The following is a 14,101-nucleotide window of genomic DNA, read 5'->3' as shown; positions in this document are numbered from 1 at the left end:
TGATTTGCTCAGGGTAACACAGCTAGTAAGTATCAAATGTCTGAGGTCAAATTTGAACTCAGGTCCTCCTGACTCCAAGGATGGAGCTCTATCTACTGTACCACCTAGCTGCCCCAAAAGCTGATATACATATACATATACATATATAGGTGTGTATATATATTTATATGTGTGTGTGTGTGTGCGTGTGCGCGTATATACATACATATATACATATATACATATATACACACACACACACATACATATATATATATTTTTTTTGGGGGGGGGTGAGGCAATGGGGGTTAAGTGACTTGCCCAGGGTGACACAGCTAGTAGGTGTCAAGTGTCTGGGGCCAGATTTGAACTCAGGTACTCCTGACTCCAAGGATGGAACTCTATCCACTGTGCCACCTAGCTGCCCCAAATCTGTTATTCTTTATTGACTACTTTAAATCTCCTTAGTTATTTTATCATTGCACCCAGAAAACAAGACATTTTAGCAACACACAAATTATACTTGCAAAAATTTCTCAATCATGATTAAAAAAAAACAAAATACTAGTAGGAGAAAAGTTCTATTTTCAAAGAAAATGTAATCTCAAAGCTCCTTGTTACTATAGTAATTTGAGTCCTTAAGTGTTCAGCATAAAGTATAGCTTTATGAATTAACTAACAAGAGGCAATGTTCCAGAGCGTAGTGAAAAATCACTTCATCTAGATCGTTACTACTCCGTGGATCAAAGACTTTACTTTTTTAAAAAGTGGATACCTGCGGTCCATCTCTGGCTTCATAGAAGTCACCCACTCTTATTTTTGCACTGAAGCTGAAATTGTCCCTTGAGATATCCATTATTCCATTTCTGCTGAGATACTGAAAAAATCACATATTTTTCCACTTCAGGTTTTAATAATTACAACTCAGCTTTGATGTATGTACAGCTATCTTCAGGAGTCATGTTTTGCATATTCTATCAAGGGGATATGCAATTATAAGTGGTCAATTTAGAAATACGTTAAGGTAGATTAGACTCACATGAGAGGATAATTTTGTATCAAGGAACTTTATTTGAGGAATGAGTACACATCATTTTGTTGTAAGTGTGCTTAATAGATACTGAATATACTAGCCATTTAAAGAAAAGTACATACCTTTATTACTTCAGGATACTGTCTAAGTTTCTTTCCACATGGAGCATAATATGCTACTTCTCCTTGTAGGCGCCCTCCAAAGTTCCTTATTCGTGTCTCCCTTTGCCAGCTTCATGTAACAGAAATACAGGTTATGAAAGAGCTCATTTAGAACAATATTTCAATATTTTAAGTCATTAAAAGTTAAACTGATATTTAATTTATAAATAGTAATCTGCCTAATTACTACAGTTGTAGCAACTAATACCTTTCAATGCCTCAGCTTCCTAGAGATAAGGTATGCTATTTTACACTTGAAGTTTCAATGTCAAGAGAGAAAAATTTACCTCTCAGCTATCATTTCTCTGTAGCTCATGTACTTTAAAAAAATTTATTTTCAGGTACAAATTCTTTCCCTCCCTCTACCCCTTCCCCTACCCATTCAGAAGGCAAAAAATTCAATACCCCTTATACATATGAAGTCACGTAAAATACATTTACACATTAGCCATATGTGGGGGAAAAAAAGAAGCAAGAAAAATAAAGAAAAAAAATCCTTCAATCTGTACTCAGAACCTATCATTTCTCCATCTGGAGGTGGACAAAATTTTTCAACATGAGTCCTTTGGAATTGTCCTGGATCATTGTATTGATCAGTTAGCTCATGTATTTTTTAATAATGAGTTGATATTATATCTCAATCCCACTCTAACCATTACAATTTGGTTCTGTTTTGTCACTAAGTTCCATTCACTGTGGTGTCCTAATTTTGCTTTTAACTCTCCCCTTACTCTTCCTGGTACTACTTTCTTGAGATTCTGCCCTCAGCCATATTTACTAATTTTCAGCTCACTGTATTGTTCCATGTTTATTCATGCTTGACTCTACATATCCTACAGTTTACTTCCAATATGAACTTTGTAGAACACTAGCATTTCTATTCTAATACTTTTTGGATATATTAACTGTGCTCCCTGACATCTCTAATTCAATATGTAAAACCTTTTTATTTCTTTTAGCCAACGAGCAAGAAAAAGAAAGTAGGCATAATGCTTTTGAAACAGTATTTTAAATAAATATTTGGGGGAAAAAAAGAGCAAGCTCATTAAGCATACCCATATTCCAAAGGAATGCGAAGTTCCCGCTCATCTGTTACTCTCCTCCTTTTGGAAGTACCTTGGAGAAAGTTCAACTGATTAATATAAGAAAAAGTTTAGAGAAAGGTCAACAATTAAAAATTTTAAAACTTTTGTGAAATATTTTCTCTCTGTTTTGTCAATTTGGAAAAAGTACAATTTTGTTATGTTATTTCATTACTTTTACATAGGTTTCATGGAATCCTTGTATAGCAAAGTTTTTCAAAATGAGCAAATCATCTGTTAGGGCTGCATTCAAGAGGATTCTTTGAAAAATTTGAGAAACTGGAAGAAATGACCTATAAGATTCCTTTTGACTCGAAGAGAGTGTGATTCTACCATTACTCTCCAGAAAGAGAAACAGAATACAACCTAAAGAATGTACCGGTTTCTCCTATTTAGTCTGCTATGGAAGAAATCACTGAGACAGGATGCAGGACATATTAAGCAACATGAAAATGTCTAAATTGAGAATAGATTATAGAGTAACTTTTTACCTAAGACATTAGTATTTGGTTTTTTCAAATCCAATAGTTTAATGTACAAATATTTTAAAAGTAGGTCCACAAAGTTAAAGACATTTAATTTAAGTCACATGGATCTAAGATCAAAAGCAGCATAATAGGGCCCTGTCTTATAAAATGGAAAGGGATATGATTATATGGACAATTGTTATCACTTTAGGTAACTGGCTCTATTTCTGTCTATTATATATATGTGTGTGTACACACCCACATATATACATCCACACACACACACACACACACACACACACCTACAGAAAAATCAGAGCCTTTTCCAATTAGCTGGTGGGTTGGCCAACTGAATCTCAAGTAACAATTCAAATTCACCTTTAAAAATATAAAAAATCTGAATCTATAATAAATTCTATGACAGTAGAAACTCTACAGTTACTAAAAGCTAAAGCAAGAGAGGAAGAATGTTCACATTCTTAAATTAAGTGCATCACATGGTAAAAGTTCTTAACTTTAGAGAATAAGTAGTCTCGACCTGAACTAGCCAACACTTACCCAGGTACAACATTTTATTCCACTGAGATAATCTTTAGAACATTTTTTACAAATAAATATTCTTGCCTCAGTTTTGACACTGTATTTTACAATGATAAAAATAAAATTTAAGTACCACAGTGTGGACTTGAAGTAAGTGTAGAAGAAGGAGTGCTGAGGAAAACGGGTGACTGGGATTCAGGACATAAGGCAGCAGGACCAGAGCCTGGAGGTTTGGCTACTTGGAGATTAAGTGGTGTTGAGTGAGCCGTGAGACTGACGGAAGAGCTTTTGACAGAGGAAGTTGTTTTATTCAATTGCATTGGGGGTTTCTCTCCTTCAGTATCACTATCTGATTCATCTTGATCCTTATCATCCTCGTCATCATCATCTTCTGATCCTTCTGTATCGGATTCAGAATTACTATCTGATTCTACAAAGGGGGAAAAGAAAAGCAATTGTAGATTATAGCAGGCCCATGATCTCCAGATTCCAGCTTGGCCATTCTCATAGCAAATGAAATGTTTGAATAGCCAGCATTTGTGGGAAAGAAACTAGCATTTATGGATGTTTGCCATGCAAAATTGCTTAGTTTAGTGCACAGCACAGTCCCTAGAGCATGTAAGAGACGTTATATAAATGTGTACTCTCTCCCTTTACCCCTCTAGCATTTAAAATCATACTCTATTGTTGTTCAGTCATTCAGTCATGTCAAACTCTTTGTGACCCCATGGACTATAGCATGTCAATATTGTCTACAGGTTTTCTTGGCAAAGACACTGGAATGGTGTGCCATTTCCTTTTCCAGTAGATTAAGGCAAACAGAGGTTAAGTGACTTGCCCAGAGTCACACAGCTAATTAAGTGTCTAAGGCTGGATTTGAACTTGGTCTTCTGGACTCCAGGCACAGTGCTCTATTCATTGAGCCACCCAGCTGCCAAAATTGTACTATTATGGTCTATTCGATAATATAATTAACAGCAACAATAATAGCTAGCATTTATGAAGCACTTCAAGATTTGCAAATGGTTTTACAAATATTTGTCTTATTTTAACTTCACAATAATCCTGGGAGGTAGATGCTTTTATTATCCCCATTTTACAGATGCAGAAACTGAGGCAGACAGTGTGTAAGTGACGTGCCCAATGTCACACAGCTAGAAATTATCTGAGGCAGCATTGAAATTCGGGTCTTCCTGACTACAGGTCTGGTGATCTGTCCACTACACCAACTCACTGCTGGTGTTTTCAGTGTAAAACTTAAATAGCCACATTTAAAATATTATTAATATTATTTAGTTTTTAAAACAACACATTTCCTTTTCATATTGCACTTTACATATGATAAACTCAGATTACAGAGTGCAAAGTCATTTTAGTTCAATGAAGAAACTGAGGCACAGAAACATCGATAGTCAAATGAATGGAAAGTGTCTCAATCACATGGTAAACTAATAAAAGCAGATGGTTTACACAAGTAAATTTGTGAAACTATCTGTTAGATTTTCATAGAAGTTTGTGCTCATGGATAAGTTCTGATTAAATTTAATTGATGCTGAGCCACTGGTTTTTGGTTTTTCTTTTTTTAATCTTAGTGATATGATGAACAGTCTTGGAAAGGGAGGAGATAGTAACTAATGATTATTCCTAGATGCAGTGTAAAATATTTTTGTGTTTATTTTGTTTTGTGTGGATATATGCATGAGGTGAATCAATTTGCAGGTTAATTTGCCCAATGTCAACTCAATGACAAAGCTGAAGATAAAATTGATACATCAGGAAGGTGTTTTCTAGCAGTAATACTTTTCGGAGTTATATAAGATTAAAAATACACTGATATCTAGAAATATGAATGACAAAACATTTATAGTGATTTACAACTGTGAGCTTTGTCAAGTTAAAAGACTCTGGAAAATATTTTCATTCACAGAGCTGTCACAGTAAAACTTTCAATCATTTAAAAATAGAAAATAACCTGATTGGCTGTCATCAGAATCATCATCTTCATCATCTTCATCATCATCCTCTTCATCCTCATCATCCTCATCATCCTCATCATTGGAGTCATCAGAGTCTTTACTACTGGGAATGTCTGAATCTGTTCCTCTAAACTGTTCCACTATGGATTTTGCAGAAGGAAGGTGATGCTGTGGATTTACTGTGGTTATAACATTATTGCTGACTGATTTTTCCTTCCCTGGACCATGTAGTACAGGAGAGGTAGAGGACATTAGAGGGGTCCGATTGCCTGATGTTTTTCTTCCACATGTACTTAAATTTACAGGTGAAGAAAAAGGGATATTACTCGAAGTAGGTACATTTTCATTTATCTTGCTTTGACTTTTACTTTTGGTGATAAGTGCTAAAGGAGCTTCTTGGATGACACTTTGAATAACTCCATTTGGTTGGTGATTACCTAAAAGTGCATTTGTCAAGAATGGATTAGAATGATTATTTTCTAATGTTGTTTGTTTGGGATGCGCTGGTGAGCTAGAGATTGCTTTTGGGCTTGACAAAGCTGCAATAACCTTCTTCAGGCTCTTGGATGACTCTTGTTTCTTTATCTGTGTTGGGAATGTCTGTTTGAACTGTTCCTGTTGAAACATAAAAAGTCAATACTGCAATGTACCACACCTCTTCCTATCAAGAAATTTTTTGTTTTTTTTTCCCCTTAAGTATTTGAGAATTAGAAATGCATATGTGGCAACATGTAAATCACTTTAAAGCAAAGTATAGTGGGATATAGAGATGGGTCTAGAGCTGAAGTTGGCCTTCTCAACAGTCCTTTCCTACTGTCTTTGTCCAGACTTGACATCTTAAATTCTACTCCTTAGAAACCCTATCTAGTCATCAAATCTTCTACCATTTTTTTCTTTCACATTTTCCCTCTGAATCCATTTTTCCTTCTCATACCCACTGTAAACTCTCTGGTTTAGAGCCTCATTGTCTCACAACCAAACTACTTCATAACCTTTTAACTAGTCTTTCTACTATCTACTTCAAGTCTCACTCTTTTAGCTAACTTCTATATTGTGCTTTAAGGTTTTCAAAATGCTTTGTGTAAGTAATTTATATCAGAGGCAGCGAGGTGGCTCAACAGATGGAGTGCTGGACCTGGAGTCAGGAAGACTTGAGTTCAAATCCTACCTCTACTACCTATACTTTATAGCTACGTAACCCTGGGCAAGCCACTTAGCCTGTATCTGCCTCAATTTTCTCAAATATAAAGTGAGGATAACAACAACTCCTACTGTTTGGAGTTGGAAAGAAAAATGAGATAATTGTAAAATGCTTTGCAAACCTTAAAGTACTATATACATTCTAGCTCTATAAAAGCTAGCTGTCTCTTTAGATCTTCACAACAATCCTGTGAGGTGACTATTACAGATACTATTATCTCTGTAACAAACCGAAGACCATGGAGATTGAATGGTTTACCCATGTTAAGAGGTAACATTCAGGCTGAAGTCCCTCTGGCACTTTCCACTTGCCAGATGAATCCTCTTGCAGACCTGCTCTAACCATGTCATGCCCATGATGAAAAAAATCTTCCAGTTATTCATTCTGCCTAGCAAAATACTCTTTATTCTGTCATTCAAGGCCCTTTTACCATCTAGCCCTCATTTACCCTTCCATATCTATGCTTTATATTTAAGCAAAATGTGATCACTTGTTATTCTCCATCCATTTCTTCTAGAATTTTTGCAGTTGTTCAGACCATTCCTTCCCTGTGGAGAGAACCATCTACCATTTGAAATATCACCCATTCTTCTAGGCACAGTTCAAATGTCATCTTCCATGAAACCTTTTCTGATAACCCAAAAGAGAAGCACTATCTTCTCATCTGCACTCATATGCCTCAATTACTCATAGTACTCCTTTTATTTGTTATTTGCCACATACTGCAAGTAATTTAACTGTACTAACTGATGTATCTGTCATCTCTTTTATGAGAGAGAAAACTTCCTGAGGGAAGGAACTAAGCCCCATTATTTTTCTATCCAACCAGAGCACCTTATGTAATGCACACCCTTAATACACAGTCAATAAATATTTGTGACAGGTTGGAAGCAAGAGGGACAAATGTGCTTAGAAGAGAAATTTAAGATAATTAGCTAGATTAAGTAGTGGGACATGTCACTCTATCTACTCAATAATGTACCCTTACAAAAAATTTTCTGTGAATTGGTAAGGGTATGGGGAATCAGTAATTATAACTGTACCAAGCAATTTACTTCTGTAAATGAGGGGGATAAACACTATTAGCACTAGAGGATCTCTCTGGTACAAGTAAAACAAATAAAATTTCATTAAACCATCATCAAAAGAATATATGAAAAATTTAATTCCCAAATGGAATTATTAATACATTTTAGATCTAAAGAAGAGCTTGAATTTCCTAAGTTAAATTCTTCCTGCAAAGATGAAGATAGCTTTGATATGGAAAAAAGTACGTAACATAACTAAAATCTTATGATACTGTAGTCAGTTATGAATCATGCCCAGGCACCTGACTCAGATTGGCACGGTGGCAAATTTGAGCATGTGGTATGACTTGACTTGATTTTGCAATGAACTTTTACATAATAAACAGTAGTACGGAGAAGCAACCAGAGGCTCTTGTCTAATTTCTTTAGCAATTAACAAGCCTGCTTCCACATGGAGCTGTGGAGATTAAGAAAAAAGCAAATAACTTGCATGACTATAGAATGAGTGAGGTGACAAACCACTGCTTTTCAAACTCAGAATTTTAGTTTGGGCTTAAACTCTTAATTGAAAAAAATCTGTTCATTTTATTACTATATCATAAGAACCTTTATGTCAGAAAGATGTCTTTGAATCCCTCATTGTATCTATTATCATGTCTTAAATGTAGGAAGTAGGGGCTCAATAAATATTTATTAAATAATGAATAAATTAACAAACAAGCATAATTTGGAGATAGTATTAAATGGTTAAGGATGGCTAATATTAGTTTCCTATATGAGAATTCCTACTGGTTAAAATTCTTTACATTTCTGACCTTCATTTTTCAAAAAATATTTAAGCAGAATGTATCTTTTGCTGATTCTCAGAATACAGAGGTTTATCTGAACATTTTTTGTGTCCATATTGTCTTCACTCTATTTAATACATCCCTAGCACAACATATATATTAAGTTTCTCTTTATATGCTGTAAAAGGAAGCAATGAAATAGAATTTTTTAGTGTTTCCTTAAATCAAAGATTTATGATTTATCATAAAACTTTTTTCCCTTAAATCAAATTTTTTTTAAATGTTTAAAATTTTTCTTCAATCTACAAAATAATTTTTGTCTGTAACGTCTGTGACGAAAAATTCCAATAATTGAAAGCAAGTTACATATTAAACAGTTCAAAAGACATTTCATCTGCTACAATTTCAGTCTCAAGATTAAACATAAAATCCAGTAATTTCTGCTTACCCGTTTGGATCTCAATTCACTGGTCAAAGGGCTAGATTCTTCAGAGGTATTTTTATTCCCTGCTTTGGGTATATCAGGAGAAGGAACTTCGAGTTTCACGTAAGTTTCCTTTTTGGCTTGATTTACCAAAGACAGAGGTTTCACATTGGACACCAATCCCGTAGACTGTATCACACTGGTGTGTTTGTTCACAGATCCCTCCTTTGCCTGAGAGCTTTGGAAAATAAAGGGAAGCCGCTGTGACAAAACCTGAGGCTGCTTCTGCTGGGATTGGAGTGAGGGGTGAGTCTGAGATTCAGACACAAGAGGTATCGGCTGGTGTATTCTTTTTTCTTGGGACTTTTCAGCTGCTTTTTGTCCATCTGACTTTAGGTCCACCATGCCATGCAATAGCACCTGGAAGGAAATGTTTTTTTAAATTTTTTAACATCTGCAGAACATCGACCATAAGGTAATCACATAAAATATGACAGAATAGAAGAAGTTTTTTTTTTTTTAAATTCTAATTATCAAATGAAAAAGCTATAAAAATATTTCACAAAAAGTTCACAGTTCTCTTGTTTATATGTTTTCTACCCAAACTCCTATTCTTTTCTACTTGAAAAAACTGCAGCTCCTAGGAATGGAGAAAAGAATAGGGAGAAAGGAAGGAGGGAGGGAGAAAGTCCTGTGTCTCAATCTGTAATCAAATCCCCATGGGGAACCTTGCTCCTCCTAGGTGGATCCAAATTTTGTAAATTCACCTACAGGCTCAAAGAATTGCCTAGAGCAGGGGTACTTCGGGTTAAGTGACTTGCCCATCCTCACACAGATAGCATATTTAAGAGGCAGGACTTTAACCCAGGTATTCCTAACTCCAAGATTGGACCTCTATTCACTATTCCATGTTGCCTCTTCCTATGTAGTAGATGATAAAAATAAGGGAGGAAATTTTATTTTAAAAACAATATTTGTATGATTGATTCACAGTAAACATAAATCTGTTAATTTAAAATCAAAAGTATCCAAGTCTAGTTATGGTGGTTATACCTTGGTTTTATTTTTATGTTGTGCTTCGCTTTCGGAATCAGAATCATCATCTTCACTTTCTTCAACAGTTTGGTCTTCTTCCTCTTCATCTTCCTCTAAATCATCCGAGTCACTGCTACTGATGCCTTCACTTGAGGTGTCTGAGGATGTGCCCGAGTCACTGTCACTGTTGCTTGAACTTTCCATGGCTTTCTTTCTTGGTTTCTGGGAAAAGTCAGACATTTTATCGAGACTTTGTTTTTAAAATGGAATCCAATTTTTAGCACATAAATATGCTTTCAAATGATGTTTCATTCTTGAAATGAAAGAAGAAAAGAAATTTCACAAGTGATAAATGTAATCATTTTAACAAACTGATCCAACTGAACTTTACAGAATGGGAAACCCTCAATCTAGCCTGTAATAGCTAGCCCATATAGGATATTAGAAAAGAGCAGTATCAATGACACATTTCTAGGTTTCTACTTATGTTCCTGAAACAAAAAAAAAAGTGAAGTTGTGTATTGTTTGATGGATATGCAAGACAAACTTACAAATGAACACTTTGAAATGTATTTAAGTGTTAATTTCTTTAAGGTAATTTGTGTTTTGAATATATTAAAATTACAAATTCAGTTCCATTTCATCTTCTGTGCAAAGGATAACAATTGGTTGAGGAGGCTAAGAGCTTAGATAACAGAGGCTCTTAGGACTGCTAAAATTAGGTAAATGCTCTATTCTTCTAGTACAGTGGTGTGCAACTGTGTTTAATCCCCATACGCTTTCGCTTGCTACATCATCTATTCAATATGAAAGGCAATAAATGATTGACCAGGCATAGGCACATTAGAAGCAAAGATGCTAATAATTTTTTCATAAAGAAAATATTATTCATTACATAATAATATTGTAGTATCATAACATTGTTCAATGTATATAAAAATAGTCAAATAAAAAGTTTTTGAAAGAAATGCCTATCATGTTTCATCTCCAACTTTTTTCTTGCTTTTGATTTGATTGGGAACAGAGATGAGCATCCTGATTCACAGAGTTGTTATTATAAATGGAATTCAATCCTTGTTAGCATATTTAATAAGAATGGGATATGCTTCTCCAAGGACATAACAAAAAAAAAATTTTTAACTTTATTGTTGGGGGCAGCTAGGTGGTGCAGTGAATAGAGCACCAGCCCTGGATTCAGGATGACCTGAGTTCAAATCTGGCCTCAGACACATAACACTTACTAGCTGTGTGACCCTGGGAACCCCATTGCCTAGTCAAAAAATAAAAAACAATAAAAAAAAAACTTTATCGTTTGGAAAACAGTCCCAAAAAACAAATTTATTTCCTTACTCCCTTGACAAATTTTTTGTACCCCTTACGGGTTTGGACCCCTGATCTAACAAGACAGAGTATTTGTCCTCTAAAGGATATTCAATAGCATAGCATCTAGAAAAAATTCACTGAAGCCAACTCTGCCATGGCTTTTAGGAAAGCCTAATTCCCATGCATATTGCAGAAACAGATTCAGTGTCCATTACAAACATCATTATTATCATTGAAAAATATATTATACGCTTAATAGTATGTTATATATGCAGACAGAAGTCCAGATTCACTCACCCCCCCACTTTAAAGACTATGTAAGATATTCGTACATTCATAGACACACAGATATACATACATAGACACAAAAAATATGCATAAACACACATTCTCGTGTGCACACACAGACACACAGACACACACAAACAGGAAAAAATAATAAATACAAAAGAGAAACAACAAACCAGTGGGACCTGGCTTCACATTTAATGAAATAATTTTGTTTTCCTGTTTTTCTGAGTCTTCAATAAAGTGCTTCGAGTTTTTTAAAAAAATTCAAAAAATTCTTTTTAAATATTCAAATGCAATTGTTGAAATTATAAGAATTTTTATGAGATAAGTGTACATGTTCTAATTAAAATTACAAATTTGTTGGCAGAGGTTAAACAATACATAAAGGGGAAGATGTCTTATAATGTTAAAAAAAAACATTTTTGGGCAGCACATAGAGTAGAAAGAACAACAGAATGGGAATTAGAGGACATGGGTTTCAGATCTGAGCTGTAACCACACTGTCATAACACCCTGAAAAAGTGACTTAGCTTCTCCAATATTTAGTATCCGCATCTTAAAATAAAAAGAAATAATATCTATCCTGCCAATGTGCTCTATAACTTGCAAAGGATGCATAATCTATTATTATTATTACTGTTCTTTACTATTACTATTAAAATATCAATTCCAATCAATGAATATTTCAAAGTGCTGGGTATGTTCCTATTTTAGGAGGCAGGAAACAGTCTATTAGATCTGCTGTGTCTTTGGACAATTTGATAAGCATGTCATCTATACCTTTATTCAAGTTTCATAAGTATGTACCTTGTGATTTCGATGTTCCTTTCACAATATATGTGAAAAGATTTGTTTACCTCCTGGTGAATACAGAAGATTCACTACTGCTTGCTAAAGGATATATTCATGCATATACACAAATGTGTATATATACATTTGTGTCTCTGTGTGTGTGTGTGTGTGTGTGTGTATGTGTGTGTGTACATATGGCTAGGAAGCCATCTTTGGTGGAGATACCACATAGCTAACCCAATCTGGGGAACTGCCAGACCATCATCCCAATTTGGATACAGATTTGGAGGACTGTAGCAGCCCAATACCATCTCCAGAGAACTGTAAAGAATATTCTCTAATAAATCTCTATGGGGGTAGGAAAATGATTTCTTTATTGTGAACATAAACACCAAAAAAATAGAGCATTTCCATATTACAGAACATAAAAGATGATACTATATTAAACTGTGAATCTCCATTTCATATTGCTTGCTTAAAAAAAAGTATGAGAAATTCCACACATTACTTTCAAAACTATCCTGCTTGGCATCATCATCTTCCCAGTGACCCAAGCTCATACAGTGTCATTCTGCTCACTCTTTCTCACTCTCTATATACAATCAGTTACCAAGTACTACTGACTTTTCCTTCATATTATCTCTTGCATATGCCCCATTCTCCCCTCTGGCACTGCCACTACACTATGACCCTCATCACCTCACACCTGGACTATTACAATAGCCTACTGGTTGGTCTCCCTGCTTCAGGTTTCTCCCCAATCCAGTCCATCTTTCACTCAGCTGTCAAAGTGACCTTCCTAAAATGCAAGCCAGACCATGTCAATCCCTTATTCAACAGACTCCAGTAGCTCCTTACAACCTCCAGAAAAAATATAAAATTATTTTATTTGGCATTCAAAGCCTTTCACAACCTGACCTGTCTTCCTACATTTCCAGTTTTCTTACATTTTACTTCCTTCCACATACTATGCAGTCCAGTGGCACCCTAGCCTGTGTGCCATTACTCAAATAAGATATCCCATCTCCCAACAATATGCCTTTTTACTAGGTGACCCACCTGCTTGGAATTCTTTCCCTCATTTGTCGCCACTTCCTGGCGTCCTTCAAGGTTCAGCTAAAATCTCACTTTCTAAAAGAAGCCTTTCCCATTCTCCTTAAAGCTAGTACCTTCCCTCTGTGATTATCTCTAATTTATAGCTAGCATTTATCCTGTATATATCTTGTTTGTATATAGTTGTTTGCATGTTGATTAACTGATTAAAATAATGTTTCTTGCAGCATTGGGACACATAATGAAATCAGTTCTGCCAACTCCTTTATTTGCTTTTCTGAGGAGAACTTGTGAGCTCTCCTATTTACTAATATAAGTACTCTATTTGGGAACTACTCCTTTAAATTATGTGTAGCAATTTAGCTGCAAATTCCCATTTCATTTAGGGTGAGCATGTCAGTACTGATTTCAGCTTCTCCAACTCATTCATCATTGAACAAAGATCTCACATTGTGAATACCAAGAACTAGACTAATGTTTTCAGATGCTCTAAAACTATGTGCTTCTTAATCCCCACTATCCTTCTCTTTGGCTCCTCTACTACCATCCAGGCAGAGGCAGAAGAGCAGATCCATAATTCTGAATGATGTTTGTATTCTACCTAGTTTCATGGGGTGCTGTGGACAAAGAATTGATCAATTGCCTTTCAACCAGCTGGTCATGAGTTTCTTCATTTCTGAGGCAGGTGTCAGTCAGCAAAAGTATAGCCTGTCAACAGGATTCCACTTGAAACATTTCTGACTCAGACAAACCTAATATGCAATTTCAATTCAATTCAATAAATATTTATTAAGTGCCTACTATGTGCCAGCAACTGTGCTAAGCTCCAGAGATACCAATAAGAAAAATTCCCCGTCCTCAAGGAGCTTAATGGGGAAGTCAACACACAAAAGGAAAACTGAGAAGCAAGAAGCAGCAGCAGCTAAGG

The 14,101-nt window shown here is 35.3% G+C and overlaps 1 protein-coding gene across 16 annotated transcripts in view; it reads right to left on the bottom strand.

Moving 5' to 3' along the window:
* The window catches only part of LOC114045671 (bromodomain adjacent to zinc finger domain protein 2B), a 342,755-nt gene that overhangs the window by 103,307 nt on the left and 225,347 nt on the right, over nt 1-14,101 (bottom strand). For 8 of the 16 annotated variants that reach the window (XM_027865749.1, XM_027865748.1, XM_027865757.1 and 5 more), the window contains 7 exons: nt 9,733-9,936; nt 8,704-9,099; nt 5,235-5,853; nt 3,396-3,692; nt 2,229-2,289; nt 1,135-1,243; nt 755-856 (listed from right to left, as the gene is read on the bottom strand). In XM_027865749.1, the coding sequence (XP_027721550.1) occupies nt 755-856; nt 1,135-1,243; nt 2,229-2,289; nt 3,396-3,692; nt 5,235-5,853; nt 8,704-9,099; nt 9,733-9,936 (1,788 nt within the window). The remainder of the gene's footprint in view (nt 1-754; nt 857-1,134; nt 1,244-2,228; nt 2,290-3,395; nt 3,693-5,234; nt 5,854-8,703; nt 9,100-9,732; nt 9,937-14,101) is intronic. The other 8 variants (XM_027865764.1, XM_027865755.1, XM_027865760.1 and 5 more) reach the window with 1 other exon arrangement.

This window comes from Vombatus ursinus, unplaced genomic scaffold, assembly GCF_900497805.2.
Source record: "Vombatus ursinus unplaced genomic scaffold, bare-nosed wombat genome assembly UNPS02014779.1, whole genome shotgun sequence".
In the NCBI taxonomy this organism is placed as follows: Eukaryota; Metazoa; Chordata; class Mammalia; order Diprotodontia; family Vombatidae; genus Vombatus; species Vombatus ursinus.
The sequence above is the reverse complement of the archived record's forward strand: the minus strand, read 5'-3'. Positions and strand labels throughout refer to the sequence as shown.